This window comes from Miniopterus natalensis, chromosome 8, assembly GCF_054644295.1.
Source record: "Miniopterus natalensis isolate mMinNat1 chromosome 8, mMinNat1.hap1, whole genome shotgun sequence".
NCBI lineage: Eukaryota > Metazoa > Chordata > Mammalia > Chiroptera > Miniopteridae > Miniopterus > Miniopterus natalensis.
In genome coordinates, this window is record NC_142088.1 from 62,016,624 (window position 1) to 62,037,999 (window position 21,376).

General features: G+C 36.9%; 1 protein-coding gene across 1 annotated transcript in view; it reads right to left on the reverse strand.

Moving 5' to 3' along the window:
- Positions 1–21,376, reverse strand: part of ARHGAP15 (Rho GTPase activating protein 15) — a 574,327-nt gene that overhangs the window by 238,092 nt on the left and 314,859 nt on the right. Inside the window, exon 9 of the mRNA XM_016196534.2 lies at positions 6,525–6,647. Within this exon, the coding sequence (XP_016052020.2) occupies positions 6,525–6,647 (123 nt within the window). The remainder of the gene's footprint in view (positions 1–6,524; positions 6,648–21,376) is intronic.

Here is a 21,376-nt window from a genome sequence, read left to right on the forward strand (position 1 = left end):
CTACCGCCTTTCCTTGTCACTTGCCTGGATTAATTTCTCAATCTTTAAAGGACTACTTGGGGCAATGGTTTTCTGGGGCCATATCATGGTCATAATTTGCTCCATAAATCTAAGTAGTAAAAGAAAGAAGAGGGAAATAAAGAAAAGGAAGAGAGATGAAAAAAAAAAAAAAGGGAAATATGGAAGGAGAGAAAGAAGGAGAAAAGGAAGGATAAGAGGAAGAAAAGAAGTTGTTGAATGGTTTAGATATGCTGGACACTGTGCAAGGTTCTTTCCATATAACATTTCAGTTAAATTTCATGATGTAAATTTCATCAATGAAAAAGTCAATAACTAAATATTAAGTTATATAGCTGGTAACTGGCAGAATCCAGATTTAAACTTAACTTAGTCAAATTCTAAAGCTGCTATGCTTTCAAATAAACTCAATTTTATTTTATTTTCCTTTTTTGTGTGATGATTACCCTGCCAGATTATAGTAACTTTTTTATTTGTATTTTTTAAAATTTATCTTTATGTTGAAAGTATTACAGATGTCCCCCTTTTTCCCCCTTTAACCCCCTCTATCCCACCCCCACCCTGCCCCCAGGCCTTCACTACACTATTGTCTGTGTCCATGGGTTACGCATATATGTATATAAAGTTATTTGGTTAACCTTTCCCGCACCCCCCACCCCCACCTTCCGAGATTCATAAATTTCCTTAATTGTAAAATAAGGTTGAAACTTTTCTATCATTAAAAATCTATAAAGATTGATTAATTAATTAAGAGTATGTAAGTCATTCTAGAAATATTTGATGTTTGAGACAGGTGTGAGTCCCTGCAGGTCACCTTACAGCAAAAGCATATCATTGACAAATTGTGCCCCCCTGTACAAAGCTTTAGCTAGTCTTTGTGCAGCCTCATTATGCAATAAGAATGGACAACCACTGCCCACTGGGCATTTGAGCCAAGGCACTACGGTGATAGAAACATAATGAGACAAATACATGAAAAACAGGTACCTATGTGAAAATGATTCAAAGAACCAAAAAGAACATCTTAGACTAAAAAATAAAAAACAAAAACAAAAGTCCAAAGTGACAACAAATTTATCTATCTTTAAATAAGTTTAAAAACATACAACCTATTTTCTGTTTTCCCACTTATTCAATTAATTAATATTTATCAAGTGCAAAGTGCCATCCTCACTGTTAGTTATGGGAGTAGAGTGGTCAGCAAAGTGTTTGACCTTGTGGCATGTGACAGAGTAAAATAGGCAAAAAAGAACAAAGAATAAGACAGGCATCTAAAAAATCAGAAATAAATTGCTAAATTGAAATGAATTCATATGAAGAGGTGAGGGTAAAATTGAGAATTCTTTCAGAAGATGAGAAAAATCAACTGATGATCTAATACATCATAAATATCCCCAAAAAGGAAACAGAAAATTTATGGAATAAACTTATCAACATAATAATAAAGAGAAAAAATTCCAGAGCTGAAGAGAATCACAATTCTTCAAGTTGAATGCCAAGCATAATAAATTTTTTAAATTCTGCCAACTATACACATTATCTTGATTACAGAATCTCAAATAAAGAAAAAAATTTCCAATGATTCTGAAAGAAAAAAAATCAAGTTAACAAAAAATAAGAAATGGAACCTGCAACTCTGTATTCCAAAGGCAATGGAATTTTATGCCCAGCTGAGCTATTGATCAAGTGTGTGGGGACACTGAAGATATTTTAAGACAGTCAAGGTCTCGTGTTTTCTAAATGAGTTCCTGAAGCTGTTACATAATAATAAAAGAGTTTAAAGCAATAAAGACAAGGCATGGGATTCAGAAGACAGTGAATGCAACTCAGAAAATCAGTGAAAGGAAGTCACAGGGTGATAAAGGTGAAGACTGGAAAGCAACCAACTCAAATAAGTGTAAGATGATGGAAGGACTTTAAAAGATATTCTGGGATGGGGGAAAGCAGGAATTTCCAGACTAAAATATATAGACTATTTAATTGAGAGCATTAAACAAACCCTTAATGACATAAAGGCCCAGAAAGCAAGAAAAAAATTAAACTCTGGGGGAAAATGTCTGTATGAGACATTCACAATCAAACAACATATCAAACAAATATATAGAATGATTATAAGCAAATGATGGAGCATAAGCTTCAAAAATAAAAACATAAATTATGTGGCACATAAGGCACAGCAGTGGACCCATGGATATACCAATCCAATCAGGCGCATTACTTGGCCAAAATTTTAATATTATTTATATGATGACTATAAAGTGTATAATGATGGATAATTTTTTTCACATTTAGATGCAAGACATAGGGGAATGAAGGACTTGATTGTGGTTGTGAAATAGCATAAATGTACATATAACCTTCAAATGTAAAACAAAGGAGAATCTTTTTTCACATTGATCAAGGGGCATTACTCTGAGTTTTTGATATTGAAAGAACAGAGAAGAAAGTCTACTGCTTGGCATCATAATAAACAACCTTATGTAACAGTAAATCTTATGAATACTGCCATTTTATTTTTAATTTTTAGACTCAATTATAAATAAGGTATAACGATAAAAACAAATGAAATAATATAAATTTTCATGACGTAGAAATAAAGATAACAGTAACAAGGCAGAAGAGATGAGAGGAAGAGGGCACTACTTTTCTCATCATGTCAATGGAGGAATTAAGTCTTAATTTTCTGTGGCTAACAGAACAATACATAGAGATTTAAGCATATTGAATGTTTTAGAGAAAAACCAATGGAAACCCCCAGACCAGCTGTATTTGGGGAGGAAAAGGGCCAGGTAGATAAGGTCTCATTTAATTGAGTTGAATTCATGCCTATTGTAAAAGAAATCTGAGGTAATCTAAGCTTGATAAAATCAAGATGTGAAAAAGTTAAAGGTAAGGAAAATATTGATAAAAATAAACTAACCTGCACTCCAAATAACAGTAACAAGACATGGCAGCAACCACCAGAAGAACTGCAAATAGAAACGCTTCCAAGAGGTGCCCCGTAAGGAGCAAAACAGGGATGCGGTTGGAAAGCACTGCCTTGCACATAACCCCTGCAGGCATACTAGTTAACCTTTAAACAGGTGATTTTCTTTATAATATACTGATTAAAAAAAGTAGAAGTAGTCCAGCATTGCTTTCCATTTCTACTAATACCATCCAGTATGTTTTTTCCCATATTAAGATGTAAGAAACGACTTTCTAATATACAGTTCTCTCTAACTTTGTCATTTGATATAAGGAAATAATATTTGGTCCTAAAAAACCAAACTGTTATCTTTTCTAAAAATTGCATTGCCAGGTGTTTTCTGTTCTTGGATGTCAATGATGTTACTTGAAAGATTACATAAAGTGGTTTGGTGGATGCTAAAGTTATTGCTTCAGTTCCAAAAGAGGGTATATACAAACACACCTACCACCTTAAAATGTACCTTCTCACCTATAATTTACATATTAAATTGATTAGAGATTTATTTCCAATGAGACATTCAATGCAATAAACACATACATTTAAAAAGCACTCACCATTCCCCCCTTGTTCAACGTGAAAGTAGCTGTAGAAACGGAAGACTTTCCAGAAGCTGCCACTGCAATGGCACAGTGATTGCTACACCCACCTGAACTATGAAGATTTCTCTCCATCGGGTGATCATTCACAATTATCTCCTGGCCCTTTTTTGGCATCACAATGTGCCTTCCTCATTAGTCATATTAAAGAATTTAGAAAATGCAGCCACATCAAGTGACTGTTTCCAGATCCAGATTTGAGCCAATGAAATCACATATTGGCCAGATCTCCATGAGTACAAAAAAGAAAAGTTTTGAAGAAAGGGTTTGTGATTGAGTTTAGACTATATGATATTGGGACAATGCTTTTTTCACACTTATGCTGGACATTATGAAGTCAATAAAGCACAGCCCTTCCTGACCCACAGTGGGTGCTCAGTAAAGACCAGCTGCATTCAAAGCTCAGGCCTCTCAACTTGTTGGTAATATTACAGGAACGACTGGACACTTTTAAAAGTATCTGTGGCCCTGCAGAGCCCCTGCCAGCTACCAGGAAGCACAAGACCCAAACTACCACACACAGCTTTCCTGAACCTTGATAACGAGGCTTGCATTCCAGATCTGGCCAATTAGACAGTTTAAAGAATTGGATCCATAATCTTTCGGGGAATGCACTGCAGAACAATTTAAAAAGTCATTATACGTTTTTTCTAAATAATATTCCTTGAAGAGTTAAGTTATATTACTTGGAGAAATTAACTATTTAATCATTAATCATTAATTAATTTTATATGATTTTTTGTAACCTTTCAAAAACTGTGATTTCATTGCTTTTTCAAAGTCTTCGCCTTAAATATTCTAAGAAAATAAACTTAAAGTACTAAATTTTACTGGGCCTGTAGCTTTAAAAATTGGTTTAATGCATTTTACTCTGATAAAAAATCTCAGCAAAAGCCTTTAAAAAATTCACAGTTAAAACTGAAACAATCCCAAGAAGTGACTATATTTGCATAACGATCTATATTTGGAAGAAAATCCCACTGAAGACAACAATGGCAGCTTATCAAATCAGGATTTCACATAGATTTTCCATAGCCCTACTAATGAATACTGAGTCATTGGTCAGCTATGGTGAAAATTTGATGGGGCTTGAAGCTAGGAAATGTACACAGTGGAGTGTTTTCCATGGTTCCGTTGCATCAGCATGAAGGCTGCATTAGGCATCCAGCTCCTCTGCTGCTTTCTGAGACCAATTCTAGAGCACTGGGGTTATTAATTCCTTCGCATTTTGATTAGACCAGACCCTGCCACTGAATTAAAAGGTTTTTCATTTTGCCAGAGTCATGAAAAATTTTGACTTTATGTCAGATTGAGACTGTTTGGACTATTAATCTGGTTTTATATTTTTTTCAAGATGGCAGGTGACCTGCAACTGAATCCTGTCTAAGAAAACGACAATCTACGGGATGAATTTTGAGGTGGAAATGAAGATACTAGTACATTATTATATGTAATTAAATCTGTAGAGGCTCAAATAGTGTCTGTGGCACTGAAAAGGACATTTTCAGAGAGTAAAAGTCTGAGATGAGCCAATTTGGAATATGTGCTACTTCCACCTCCAAATGCTCACATTCTAAGAATTTTCCACTCTATTAGTGATATCTATGCCCATACTTCACAAAATTTCACCTTCTAGGATTGGTTCAGAATGACAGGTGATTCTTGTAATATGTTCATCTGTTTCAAAATGGACTGAAATTGATAGGTCAAACAGTTATTGTAAACTATTTAAGTAATTCTCATATTAAGTATTGCTAAAAATATGAAAACCTGCTTTGCCCTCTTCCTGAGAAATAATCGTATATTAAATCACCTTTCAACTTCTATAAGAATCAGTCTTTCAACTTTGTTCTCAGAGTTTATTTTAGCTCATTTTAAAATTTTTTCTTATATTTAACTTTCAAAATACATTCATCAGTTAGAAAACCTGAAAAAAGAGAATAGACTTGATGCACGTTTCCTTGTCAAGAAAATAATATATTTTTGCTGTGTGATCTATAAAGTGATTTCCAGTTACAGAAATCTATATCTGTGGCCCAATCTATCCATCCATTCTTTCATCTATATGGCATGCTAACAGTAATAACAGCAGTGATAAATAATAATATTATTAATAGCAGTGACTATTAATTGAATACTTATGTTCTGGAAATTCTGTTAAAAGCTTTACATGAATTATCTTATCTATTTCTCTTAATGGTGGGTGTAAGTATTCCCATTTAACAGATGAGATATCTGAGGTTCAGAGAGATCATAACTTGTTCATTGTCATTACACATGAGTGGTGGAACCAACGTCTGAATTCCAGTTAGTGTAATGCCAGAGTCTATGTTTTTCTACTCTGGTGGCCAGGTTGCTCTAGGATATTTTACTCTTTACTTTAGATATATTTGCAAAAGTACCTGCTTATTTAAGTTTAGTTTGAGCTCTTAGACTTCCAGCTCTCAAATCCCCAAATTTTCATGATACTAGTCTGTCTTGGACTTTCTCCCTAGCACTTCTTCCTAGTATTCACTTCAGACTGTGACGACGGTGATCAGATAAGTTACTATCCAAATCAGGGCATGTCTGAGAGAGGAAAGCGCTGCTGTATTAAGTATGCTGGGACAATAAGTATAAACTGGGACTGTACAGACACATGGAGACACAGAGTCATTCTGATGGGCCACTAAGATATCTCTTCTCTGTTCCAGGTGCACAGCTCAGATCCTCTGAGGTCAAAACTAAGTACTTTTTGCAATAATCCTATGATGCATCCTTAATTTTCTCAGGATTATTTTTCTGGACAATTATTTTTTCTCTCTCCTATAAAGCAGAACGTTTAATAAGCAACCTAAAAGGAATAAAATATCCTAATATCCCTTTAGAGCTAAATAGCTATGGACACAGAGACACATTCATTTATCACTGTTACAGCAAAAGTAGAAAATGTCTTGTACCTTTAATAAGTCCTTTCTCTTGCAGAGTTTTCAGGGAAGGTCTTCGGGTAATAAACTTCTTTAATCTGCTTTTAACTCGGTTTTTGTCGTTTGTATCGGAAGCACTATGATGCAGTCTGAACACTGGAGATTAAAAAAAAGGCACAGGCTTTCAGTAAATTTCTCCTTTATGATTATTACTTTATGCTAATATGAATAGAAAACAGTAGTTATTGGAACAACTCCCTGAATTAATGGCTTAGGCCCTTCTGCTTAGACAGGGCACCTGAGTAAAAATTTGCCCTTATGAAAATATTAGCTCGGCTGCAACGGGAAACTGCAATGAGGATGTAGTTAGCTCCATAGAGTCTCAATTTATTTTCACTTTTATTCCCTTGTAGTTAACACAATAACCTTTGCCAGACAATTCTACCTATCCATATCTATACACAAAATTAAGTTCAAAGAAAAACTTCTCAACAAGGGGAAAAGACTTTAGAATTGTTCATTTTAACTAATTATGATTATATATTGCCTGGAGGTAATTCAGGTATTTTCAAAATTCTTGCTTCCCCAAATAATTATGTCAATTTTTAAAAATATTTTTATTGATTTTTAGAGTCAGAGGAAGGGAGAAGGAGAGAGAAAGAAACATTAACGTGAAAGCAAAACATCCATCAGCTGCCTCTTGCATGCCCCCTACCAAGGATAGAGCCGGCAACCCAGACATGTGCCCTGAACTGGAAATCAAACCAGCAAACATTCCATGCACTGAATGATGCCCCACCAACTGAGCTACATCGGCCAGGGGAGCCTTCTTTTTTTATGTTAACCCAAAGTGATTTCTTTTTCTGAAGCAGATATTTTTTATTCTTATTATTGATGTCAAATTACCACCAGTTTTAGGAAAATTCTAAAACACAGATTTGGCTGAAATTTTTTCCTTTCCTCAGCAGTCCCCTATCCTCAGCTTCCTATCCTCACCTTTATCTTCAAAATTAGGCATGTGTCAAATTCATTTCTGAACAAAAGTATTTTCTGAATGTCTACTGACCATCAAACTCCATGCTAGAGGCTATGAATTCGATGATGAACATAACACTTAAGGTCTGGATCTTCATTAAGTATAGAGTCTAAATACATTCAAGGTACCTTGTTATGAATGACTGATAGGAATTTATTGTCTCTAAAAGATATAGATGATCATTGGGCCCTTCACTGTCTTAACCCAATTATTGACATAATGTGAGGATTTGGGGTACTTTATTAGGTACAAAGAACCTCTTTTCCCTTCAAATCACACTTTAGAATAAGCCAGTCTTTCAAGTAGATGAATAATAATATATCTAAGGGGGAGGTGGGGGGCAGAGATTATCCAAAAAATGTATATGCATATATGCATAACCCATGGACACAGACAATAGTGTGGTAGGCCTGTGGGTGTGTGTAGAGTTGAGAGGGTCACTGGGGAGGAGGGGAAGGGGAACATCTGTGATACTTTCAACAATAATTTTTTAAAAAGATTGAAAAAATAAATAAACAAAATGCACTGAGACCTTACTATGTGCTTGGTACTCTCCTAAGCATCTAACATGATTTAATTTTATTCTACTGCAATGTAAGCTCCATGTGGGTAGGGATTTTTATTTGCTTTTGTAAATGTTCACTAATACGTCCCTAATATCTCAAATATTGTTTAGCATGTGGCAATGTTCAACCCAAATTTATTGAATCAATTCTCACAATGACTTTTTGAATTATGTACAATAATCCTACATATTTTAGAGAAGAAGTTAAGACAAAGAAAATAAGTAATTTGTTCAAGGTCAAGTCTGGATATGAAGCCAGTCTCACAGGATTTTTATCTTGTATTCTCATTTATTGAAGTATTGGTGAAAGAATGTATGAGGGAGGAAAATAAAAATATCAGGAGCTCAGTTACTCATTTAAAGCGGAAAAGTTTCAATCAAATAAAAATTTTAAAGTAGTTATTGGGTGCAAAACATTTTGCTAACTTCTAGTAATAAGAAAACTAGACTTGAGGCGTCCTATCCCATCATAATGAACTCAGAAGAAAAAAGAGAAAGAGAGGCTTAGGAAGGAGCTGAAGATGAAAAAAAAAAATTGCCTGAAATTAGAGAATCTGAGGGTCAAATGTTCCTAATGGGCTCTCCAAGGAACCCACAAAAGTGCCTAAGGGAGACTGCTTTAAAAGTCTGCCTGAAACTAAACCAACTTCTTACACAATACATAAGAATAAACTCAAAACAGATTAAAGACTTAAATGTTACACTCAAAACCATAAAAATCCTAGAAGAAAACATAGGCAGTAATGTCAGACAGTTTCTTGTAGCAATATTTTTCTGATATATTGCCTCAAGCAAGGAAAAGAAAAATAAATAAACAAATTACATTATATCAAACTAAAAAGGTTTTGCACAGCAAAGGAAACCAACAACTAAATGAAAAGACAACCAACTGAATGGGAAAATATATTCCCCAATGATACTTCTGATAAGGAGTTAATACCCAAAATCTATAAAGAACTTATAAAACTCAACACACAAAAAACCACAAACAATCCAATTTTAAAAAGGGCAAAGAACCTGAACAGACACTTCTCCAAAGAGGACAAATGGATGGCCAATAGACATAAGAAAAGATGCTCAATGACACTAATCATTAGAGAGATGCAAATTAAAACCACAATGAGATATCACCTCACACCTGTTGGAATGGATATATCAATAGATCAACAAACAAGTGCTGGTGAAGGTGTGGAAAAAAGGGAACCCTCATGAACTGTTGGGAATGAAGACTGGTGCATCCACTGGGGAAAGGAGTATAAAGCTACCTCAAAAAGTTAAAAATGGAGCTGCCTTATGACCCAGTGATTCCACTTCTGGGAATACATCCAAAGAAACCTGAAACACTAGTTTGAAAAAATATATGCACCCTTATGTTCACTGTAGCATAACTTACAATAGCCAAGATTTGGAAGCAGTTCAAGTGCCCATCAGTAGATGAGTGGATAAAAAAGCTGTGGGACATTTAGACAAAAGAATGCTATTGGGCCCTGAAAAAGAAGGAAATCTTACCTTTTGTAACAGCATGGAGGGACCTGCAGAGTATTATGCTGAGAGAAATAGGCCAGTCAGAGAAAGACAAATACCATAAGATTTCACTTATATGTGAAATCTAATGAAGAAAATAAACTAACAAAATGGAATGAAACTAATAGATACAGAGAACAGACTGACAGTTGTCAGAGGAGAAGACGGTGGGGGGCTGGGTGAAAAAGTTGAAGGGATCAAGCAAAGAAAACACCTCTTAGACACAGACAACAGTGTGGTGATTTCAGGAGGTAAAGCGGTGTGAGGGGAGGTAGAAGGGGGCAAAGGAAGGGTCAGTGGTGATGGAAGGAGACTTGAGTTGGGGTGGTGAGCACACAATACAATATACATTTGATGTATTACAGGATTGTATACCTGAAACCTATATAATTTTATTGACCAATGTCACCACACAATAGATGCAATAAAAATTAAAAAATAAACTGCCTGCCTGGCCCAGAGTATGAGAAGCCTTATTACAACTGGTTAAATAAAGACACTTTTGCATTCTCTTTCCCCCAGCTCTGATCACAAAGTTGCTGCAAACTTCTATGAGCAAGATGGGAAGTCAGGATGAAATTAAAGGTTAAAGAAAGAAAGGAAAACATTCTGTCTTCCTTCTAGCTAGGTGAAGAGTGGAGTTTTCAATTTTAAATTAACCTAAAAGTTTTGATTATCACAAGATAAGAACTATTAAATAGTGAATTAAGACAATACTTGAAAGGACCATAATATTTCATACTACCTTAAAGCAGGGTTCTTAACCTTGGCATTATCGACATTTTAGGTCAGACGGGTTTGGTTTTTCTTTTGTATAGGGTTGTCCTGTGCAGGAGGAGTACTTGGCCTCTAAGCATGATATGCCAGTAGCACCCCCTCCTTAGTTGTGAACATCGAAAATGTCTACAGGCATTGTCAAATGTCTCCTGGGAGTAGGGGGGAGGTAGAGAGAAGGGGGGGAAATTGTTCACTGTTGAGAGTCACTGCCTTACTGTGAAAAGCAGCTGGGTTTCTGTCTGCCAGGGAGAGACAGCTGGAAATGCAGGTACCCTCTAAAGAGCCAACACACAAAGTTTCGTGTGCAGTCATTCACTTTGGGCTCCAGCAGAGGGAAGGCAGGGTGCACAGGACTTGTGTGAGGAGATTTTAGGGTGTGGGCTCTGGAGATAGAGCTCAGAGGGCACCCCTCTGGATTCCTGTGCTGAGTCATCCCACAGTGGTGCAGAGGACCATCTTTCACCAGCAGACATTTAGCTTCCAAGCAGCTTTTGCCTGACGGGAAAGCAATTGCCCCACCCTGCTGGAAAACCTCTTGCCTACCCCATGAAGTTTCTACTGACTGAGGCTCATTAAGAGAATCGGATTAATCAGCCAATAGACAGAGGCAGACCTCAGAGTGCTTTGAGTCTTTGCCTGATCTGCTCTGGACTCGGGCCTTGGAAAAGCAGACTTTGGTGTGTATCTTGGTCCTGTCCAAGGACACCAAGACCCAACAGAGGGGCCCTCAAACCAAGGGTTGTTGATAGCTCCAAACAGGGTACTCAAAGAAAGTCACAAACAGTGTCTGACACTGGCCTTCACCAGAGACCTTCCAAAAAGACTGAGAGTCCTAGCAGAGGAATCGACCTCAGGTCATTTTGGAGAAATAGCAAGTGCCATTAGCAACAATTGCTTTTATAAGACCATAAATATCAGGTATTAACAGATTCAAAATTGTATGATTGCAAGTCATTCTGAGCATCTGAATATACTGTGCCTACATGATATGCTACCAACCTCCATCTGGGTCCACTCATGGTCGTGACCACCAGTAGTATGTGATCTGCTTCAGTTGATGTCTGTATTAAAGCCCCATGGGTCTGGGTTCTATATTGGAAGCTGAAGGAACACTTACATCTTTCACTTTAATATACCTTGTAATTTTGGTCTCAAGTCTGCCTTTGAAATGATATGGAACAATCAATCTACATGTTCACAGGTTATGAAAGGTTATATTTTCTATTTCTAGTCTTACCTCAAAATCTTTTCATTGTCTGCGACGGAATGCCAAGAAATACAAGGCCAAAGAAGTATTTTTCCTGCCACTTTGGGGTTAGTAAAAATTATGTCATGAGGATGGGCTTTGAAAATTAAAACACACACAGTATAAATGCAAGATTATGAAAATAATTATACAGTGAGTTATGCCTTTCTGGAACCCCTTAGGTACTCTGGTGATAGTATTCTTAATTACAGAGATATATTTGTATATTATTTTGTTTTCAATAACACTATCTGGCTCCCCATGTGAGAAATGTGTGTAAGGTGTATTGGTTTTTCAAAGAAAGTGAAAATATATTTTCAAAGGCTTTATCTTGTTGCTTTCTAACACAGACTGAGAAACCAGCAGAGACTTGGATATTGTCACACAGTTTTTAACATAGCCAAACTCTCCAAAGTTGCCTCTAACGATGACTTTCCTGGAGACAGAGTAGATATTCAACTTCCATTTCCTGATGCCATAAATAATCCTCCTCAGATGACAAGTCACATTAGGAGGCCTTTACCATCCTCCATTTAGCTCATTTTGTTCTAAGGCAAGTTATGTAGAAATTAAAGTCAATAGATGACTATAATATCTGGTACACCATTTATTAACCAAATAATTTGGAAAGCACCCTAATTACAAACTAAAAGTGTAACAAACACATGGGTACAAAGGAAAGTCCGTCACCGGGTTCCTGTGAACAGCACTAAGAGTATTAGAATATTGTGGTTTACAAACTGATTTTAACAGCCAAACTTATAAAACAGTTTACACTTTTCTGTTGTCAAGGGAGAAAAACTTGCCAAATTGTTCATTTTAAGTAAATACAACATAACCAATTAAGGAAAGCAAAATTTAAACACATGCCTATGATAATCAGGACATAGTTTGCTTCTGATTTCACTACCGATTTTAACAGAACAGTGTTCCTTGCATTTTCCCACAGCACCCAAGTGACCCCACACATACTTTTAGAAACTTGTAATCACACAGTGCAAATAAAAGGACACTTTACTGGAAAATACAGTGTGGTACAATAATCCATCATTTATGAAAAATAGAATTCAGCCTTTTCCTTTTCCTCAGAGATTCAACTACTTTTTGAGGGTGAAGCTTACTGCAATTTAAAGATTTATGTTAAGCCAATGAGCAGTTTTTTCCGTTCCCATTTAAACTTTTTATTCAAAACTGAAAAGAGACTAAGAGATATGGGCTTAAATTCCAAAGCATTTAATCTGATTTACAGAGGAATCACTCTTAATTTTACATATTTTCACTTCTATGAAAAACTAACCTGAGTTGGATTAGCTTTCCAGGTATTCTAGAATTTACTTTTTATTTCCTTTATGCTTTCCTCTCCCCCCCGCCCCATTGATCTTTTCTTTCAAATGCAAACAATTAGAATGTTTTTCAAAGCCTAAGAATTGTGACTAACAATACGCAATTTAAGTCTCAATACACACAGGCCAGAGGCATTAGTTTTAAGCACCATTCTTAACCATTTGAGAGGTTTAATTGGCATTAAAGCTGCTCACACCAGAGAATAGTTAGGATCTTGAGCTTTTAAAGATGATCTTCAATAAATATCAGTGCATAAGAGAATAGGTATTAGCCCAACAAAGTTTCATACCTGACACAGCCATCATGGTGTTAAAAGCACTAGACTTAGGATGATTGTTATAATGGGTGCCCTTTGTGTATTTATTTTCTAACCTTAGTAATGGGAGCAGGAGGAACAAAATTTGGATTATGACCATCCACTACCATTCTATTAAGGGATGGGAATCACAAAAGAAAACCCTCACATCTTCCAGGATCCAACAGTTTGGATAATATGACCCAGAACTGTACATCTGCCAGAATTTTTCTTGCTGTGGACCTTATTTCGAAATATTCCCGTTTTCTGCCAAACTGCTGTTCTCGCGGTATTCCCATGTTACAATTACATGTTGTTGTTATTATTTTTTAGATGTGAAAATGCTGGGAGAGCCAACGTTTCAGAAACGTTGCTAAAGGAAAGTAGAGAAATGCTAAGGCGAACAACTTTCTAGGCTGCTTGTCAGTTTTTGGGTGGAGTTTTACACAGGGGTCAACATCACATGTAGATGGACAGTTTTCTCAGCAGCTGAGAGCGCCCCACATTGCAAGTCTAGGAGGATGTTCCGAGCAGAGCTGGCCAGAGCTGCTTGGTGCAATCATCTTACCACACTGCAGGGTCCAGCAAGGGAGATCCAGAAAGAAATGACAAAATGAGGTTATATCAGGCTCTTAATCCCCAGAGATTCCAAAACACTTCTCAAACCATCACAGGGATTACATAACAAAGCACTGAATTGTCTCCACTCATATTTTCCAATACGACCTCCTTGTATTCCAAATTACCCTGTTGTACCACTTTTTAAATTGCTGAAATAAGAGCACCATGCCCAAAATTGATTGAAAAGAGAAATAAAGTTTATTAAATTTCTTTTCAGCCTCCTGCCTGATTCTTTTCCCGGGCATACACGCCGGTGCTAATTCATGAGGTTGTAATAAATACTGTTTTGCCCTCTCCAGCGTGTGGTTTTAGAGCTTGCAAAACTTTGCACATAACTCCCTGTGTCAGAGTGGGCAGAGAGGGTAAGTTGGAGCTTCATGTTCTGTTGGCCATCTAATAACCTCTTTTTTTCACATGCTCTATGTAAATGGAAGTCATAATTTCAACCCCCGACTTGCAGCCTGAGAAACTAAGTTATTGAAACTTTAAGTGACTTAACTTGAAACACAAATCATGATTAAATCTGGAAAGAATTGCAAGAGAGAATGCAGGGCATTTTAACAGCAGTGCTTTGTTTTAACCACTTCATTCCCACTTTGTATTTTATAGAAATGCAAAATAAATAATCAGCCTGAAACAGAAGGGTATGCTCCACCCAATGGTTCATATTTATTCTATCTATCCATTTAAAGAGAAGTGAGAATTCATACAATGAAAAATATTTACTTTCAGACTAAATTATCTAGTTTACATAGTCAAATCTAACCACATTTTTACATTTTCAGTGTCAATAAAGAGCTGGCAGTTTATTGTCATGTCCCTGCCATTCAGCCATATGGAAATTCCATGATTGCTTTTCCAAGTAATATATGTATCCATGTGTTCTACTTCTAATGTATTCATGCCTATGATATAAATCCTTCATTGTCTTTTTATGTATGGGCTTAATAATTTTATTTTGCTGAAAATATATCTATGTTGATAATGTATTCCGATAGTGTGAGGTATTTTGTTTACTCTTTTTTATAGCATTTATCATTGTTTTGGGTTACTTAATGCATAACTTTCCTGATGGTTATCATGATGATGATGACAACTTCAATACTGTAGTAAAAACATTGAGTAATATCATCACAAATGTAATTTTCCTTCAACTCTAAGCCTGTGGTTTTTTGTGTTTTTTTTTTTGTGAGCCAGAGTTAAAAAATCTTTGCATCAGAATTATGGAAATACTACATATTCAGAAAAAAAAAAAAGAAAAAAAAATAGAAAGTAAACCTAAATAGCAAAAAACCTATGGTTTGTATGATGACATTTTTTTCCGGAAACAGAATCAGATACCCTGTAAGATGTGGAGTAAAGATTCAGAACATCAGAACATCTTCTGTTGACTAGATATTTTATCTTGCCTTCTTATAACTTGATATAGTGTCAGTAAAACTTCGTCACTTGAGAACTATTCAAAACTTCGATAATTTGCTAAAAAAGTAAGTGGTTACTGTGCTAAGGCAGGAGCTTAGTTTGAAAGTGAAATTACTAAAAAAGAAAAAAAAATAACATAGGGCATCAATTGAAACAAAGGGCACCATGTAGAAGAAATATGTTTTCCATGAGGAAAGATTGTATATTAAATACAGGAATGGGCTCTCTCCTAATGATAGAAAACAGGCCACAGCCAAATCAAATGAGGAGAGCCTTATAGATGAATGGGAACATCCATTTACAGAGAACATAATAAAAGCAAAACAGAGTTGTAGGCATAGTAATTCCACCATAGAGGTAAGAACATGGCAAGATTCTCAGAAATTAACAAAGATTTCTGTGAACAAAAGTCCATTGGAGAATGAAATAAAATTCATATTTAAGAGTATCGGACAATTTCAATGCTGATTCTACATACTGACTCAGACACTAGACCATGCTTAGCAGTGTTTGAGTTGGGTAGGTGGTATTTAAATCTCCTCTCCATAAATAGAGAGAGCTACCGTTACATATTGTGTGTGTGTGTGTGTGTGTGTATTTGCACCTTTGTGAAAATGTGTGTTCAGATACTGTATCCCAAGAGGGCATAGAGAGGAGTAAATACAAAACTTTGAATCTTTTTTCTCTAATCTCTAAATTCCTAGTCCTATTAGTAGTCAAGAATATGTATCTTTAATTTTTAAACATAAAATTTGAACTAGGTCAGAAAAATATATATCTCATTTAATCCTTATGATCATTCAATGTGGTAAATTCTGTTATTGCTGTCCATTCTGCAGATTAGAAACCTGAGGGTCAGAGAGGGTCAGCCATGTAGCAAATAAGTGGCAGGACCAGAAAGCAAATGCAGGGCTGGTGTTGAGCCCATGGGAACTCCTGACCTGCCCACTCCCCTCCTCTCCAGCTGTTTGGCAATGGTGTCAATGTTCTAAGGACTGAGAGATGGGAGCACCTCCCATTGGAGTCAAGTATTTCCACCTTAAGATCTTAAATGACCTGGTTTGCTTGAACTGCTGACTGAAATAACTTTAACTTTATCACTGCATACTTGAGGGAAAATGAGTTGCCTTCGGTGAGATTAGGGAATCATAAGACAGCAATAGAATTAATGGCTGAATACTCTCTAGATTGCCAGTCGGAGGAACTGAAGAAGGCATCTGGGTCTCACACGGCCGTAACCACCATGAACACAAGTTGAATTCTTCTGCTGCTGGGCAGAAAGCAACTATGAGAATCACTCACCATGTTCCAGGTGGCTGTATGTAGCCAGATAAGTGTGAATATAGAAGCAGAGAAGTAGGGTGGGGATTGAGGCTCCCTCTTAAGCAAAAATGACTAGTGACTTAGCCAGATCTCTCAGTTTCTTAGTCCTTCCTCTTGACTCCTGTTATCACACAATCTTTTACAGACAGACAGATGCACACTTAGCCCACAATAGCACATACATTCACATCTACAACCCCTCAGCTCATGTCTCAGCTAAACCAGGAAATCTCATTCTTCTCTATGTCCAACCACAGGGTCTGCTTATTATTATTATTTTTTAAATATGTCTTCATTGATTTTAGAGAGAGGAAGGGAGAGGGCGAGAGAGATATAGAAACATCAATGATGAGAGAGTCACTGACCGGCTGCCTCTTGTACAACCCCAACTGGGGATCAAGCCCTTAACCTGGGTATGTGCCCTGACAGGAGATCGAACCCCGATCGCCTGGATCCTAGGTCGATGCTTAACCACTGAGCCACGCCCGGCCTGGCTGGAGTCTGCTTATTTTATTTCTAGTTGCTTCAGAGCAATAAGAGTTCAGGGTCACCATTTAAGGGGAAAGTTGATAAGATTCGCTAGTATATGGCCTCCTTGCAACAAATAATGCTGTTCCTTTGAAAAAATGTGCTTTCCATCTCACTTTTGAATACTATAGGTTTTGGATTTTGAATTTCAAATCTGTCACTTATCAGTGGTGGAATCTTATTCACGAAATGTAAATTCTTTGTGCCGCTATTTTCTAATTTGTTAAATGGAGCTGACAATATCCATATCAAGGACTGTTGTGTCAATTAAGTGCCCCGATATACGCAAAACACCCAGCGCAAAATCTGGTGAACAATAAGCATTGGATAAAAGCTAACAGTTACCATGAATTGTAAGGGTATGATCAATGCCCTGTATCGTAGTCATGGTTGTAATCATCAGGAAGTAAACAGAACAAGTGGTACAAAAAGTGCCCTAGTCACCCTTCGTCCCAGTTACTCTCATTTTTCCAATATTTACTGGGCATTTACAATGTATCTGGTATTATTAGATATGCCCTTAATAGTTGCATAAATTAAATATATATTCATTTATATAAAATTAAATACATATTAATGTATTAAAATTTTAATGGACTGATATTTGGCTCTCAGTTAAAAAAAATACTTGTATACAACCCCAGGAGTTTATCTGTGATTAATTTCTGCCAGGTAGAGTGTATTTTAAGACTTTGAACATGTGTTGAAATCATTGGGTGTTGAAGAACTATCCATTAAAGACTTTCTGAACTGTGACAATGGATATTGACAGTGCTTGTCAGACTAAACCACTATTGATTGGCTCACATCATGTGTATAGCAAAACCAATTTCTTTCAAGTGCTTCTTTCTAACCGAAATACATTATTGCAGCCTTCCTCTCTGTTTATTATAACACCCGAGCTCATCCCATGTAACACATCCAGTAAAAAAGGTTTCACAATGAAAGAAGCAGAAAACTGCAACAGAGAGGGGATTGAAGGCATTTAGCAATCCAAATACTCTTGTACTGTAAGTTGCTATTCTTTTGGAAAATATTGATCCCTTTCAGAGTCTTGTTTTTAGTTTACCATCCTCTTGAATATAAAAAGATCATGCACTCACAGAGCTTTGCTATTGTTTAATGATCCTGTGACGCTAATGGTTTCCACCCTTGAATGAAACTATTTTAAGTACTTTGTGTATGTTTAAGTTGTGGGAAAGAAAGTGTTTATGTTGGGTCACTGCTCCTCTGCCCGCAAACATACACAGCTACACACACACACACACACACCAGGGATGTGACTTTTCTCAAACTTTAGAATGTTTTCTCCAGTGAGTGACTCAGGCCAACTTTGGTCATATGCCACATACTGTACAGTTTCATTGCTAATATGAATTTGCATTGTGTCTTTCTTTCCAAGAGGGCACAGTTTTTACTGAGAAAATACTCTTACATAACAAAAAGCAGTTCTCACGATACACCCATGAGTGGAAGGAATTCCAGATTTCTTTATTTTTATGTAAAAAGATTATTATTAAGCAAAACCTAAAAACATACCTTTGACAAGTACTGACTGATCATATCCCATGCTTCCAGCGGTGTGCTAGGAGCATTCCCAGGCCCAAAGAAACTTCAGTTTTAGCTTTTACCCTTTAAGAAGCTTGCAGTTTACTGTATGCAAATGCCTGGGGAAAGGATGGTATTCCTAAATTCTTAGGATAATTCTCAAAGTATTCCTAAAATTTCAGCCCTTTTGCAAACTGATCTATGTAGCTTACATGAGTCACTCAGATAATAAAACAGAAAGACTGGTTAACTTTACAAATGCTGAATTAAATCTGGCATGGTGGTGCCGGCCTCTTTTCCATTCTAAGCGTGACTGGAAATTTAAAGAAAAAATATTGCTTTCAAGGCTAGCAAATGCTACATGAGCAAAATGTATCATTCTTCAAAACCCCTTCCTAAGCACAGAGGCCCAAGTTTACTCGAAAGTTCTAGACTGGGATATCTCCCAAGATAAGGAATCCTTTGAGCCTTGCCTCCTGCTCCATGCACTTGGCACCCTGGCTGTGCTCTTCCTCTGGCTTTGCCCCTGGCCATGGCCTTCTCACCCCACATTCCCTAGCACTGAGACAGGCTGCTGGCCTGGGGCCCATTCTCTTGGCACTCTCTGTAGGGGTCACTGTGTCCTGAAGAACAGTTGGTTGTCAGAGAAGCAGCCTCTCATGCCTTTTTCAGAACATTGGAGATCAGGAAATGTCAGGCCAGAGTCGCTCTCTCACGAAATAGTTCTACTGGGACAGAATCCTATATCAGGGGCCTCATTTTGACATAAGCTTCAAGCTATTTGCTCCAAAACGTATGTGCAAAACACTGAGACCCTCCTCCCACAGGAAGTGTATGGAAGATGCAAAGAGTGTGCTGAGCAGGTCTGAGGACACAGTAGGTAGTCTGTGGCTAAGTGACCAAGGGGCAGTGGAGCTGTTTGTCCTCACAAATGCTGACAGACAGCTATAGTTTGCAGCTGGCAGTGAGCTTATGCTCCCTAAACAAAGATCTCGCCGGAGCCCGGTGGATACTTGGCTCCACCGCAATAACCATAATTCATAACATACATTTCTAAAGAAGGGGAAAAAACTATGCAAAGACCCGGAAAGACTTATAGTATTCTGAAACTTGCGGTCAGCATACAGGCTATTTTGAATCTATCTGGGGTCCTTAATGGAGACATTGGTCACCATGTCTGTGACAAATAAAACTGCCTTCTGCGTTCTGGCCACACCTTCAGATTAACTCTTCCTTCCATTAAAAAATAGTGATGGGAGATTTATTTTCTGCCCAAACCAATTATTATCCCAAATATCTTACTTCTTTTTCCTAAATGAGTTCATTGTAATTAAATTGCCAAGCTTTTTCTTGTTTTTGACCATCAGATAACCCCATTCTTGGTCACAGTTCATTTTAGAGTCACAGAAACATGAAATATTAAATCTAGAGTTGACTTGAGGGAACAGAGAGTAAATGCTCCTAACTTCTGAGATGAGAAAAGAGATACCCACATTAAGTCACTTGCCTAAGGCCACAGAGTAAGAAGCAGGGTAAATATTCAATACAAATTTCTCAGCCACCACTTCTTGGTTTTTCTCAGTACATCCTTATATCTCTCTAATCCCAGATTTAATTTCATTAGAAAAACTGTTCCTAAATCCAGAGGAATGTTCCAGAGAAGCCAGTTCTGTTGCTTTAGGCACAAACTCCTGGCCCAATTCTCCCAGTGACCAGGAATTTCAGATTTGATTCTAAATGCAGTCAGGACATCAATTAATTCTGTTTTATTTTACATAGTTAAAATTAGAGAATTTTGAATTGAATATGGAAATATATTTAAATTTATAAGCATAAGTATGCATAATAATATGAAAAATACATGCCCCAAGAGGGGAAACTACAGTAGCCTTCCTTTTGACATGTAGCAACGCTAAGTATGTTGCTAGTATACTTTTCTTTAGCTTTTGGTAACCTGAAATCTGTAATAGATTATTATTATTTGGGGCTTTGAGCCTTCCCTTTCCCTGGAGGGAGAGGATCCTATTGCCACTTGCCAGGCCACTCCTGCAGACACAGCTGTCACCGAGAAGAGTGCTTGCCTGGATATCCTCTCCATGTGTTTTGGCCTAAACCAGGAGAGAATAGAGAAGATTGAGCTACAAATGGGAAAATGCAACTCGCCAAGTTCCAGCCTCTCTGAAATTCGAACTTTTGGATTATTGAACAGGCTGAGACCTTGGTTTTCTTCAAGCTTGTTTACCCTTGACAAAATAGAACTTCTGGTCTTGGAAAAAAAAAAAAAAAAATGTCTCGGGGTTTTAAAGGTCTCCGAAAGCTTCTTGAGACATTAAGTACCTCTTACATAAAATAACACAGTGGTGATTTAAGACCGGAGGAACTGGAAATGCACGGATTAAATGACCTTTAAAATACACATAGGTTTAAAATTGAAAGTAAAATGCACTTAGCAAAAAAGCATTTGGGATTTATTTCTAAAATATGGTTGGAAACATTAAGCAAGCACAAAATGAGGCGACGCGCACACATCCTCATTTTGACTTAAAGATGTACTTTAAATACCACAACAGATGTAGCCATCAGCATCCATTCCAACAGGGACACTGTGAATGGTGAGAAAGACACGGTAAAACTTGGGTAATAATAACAACTACTC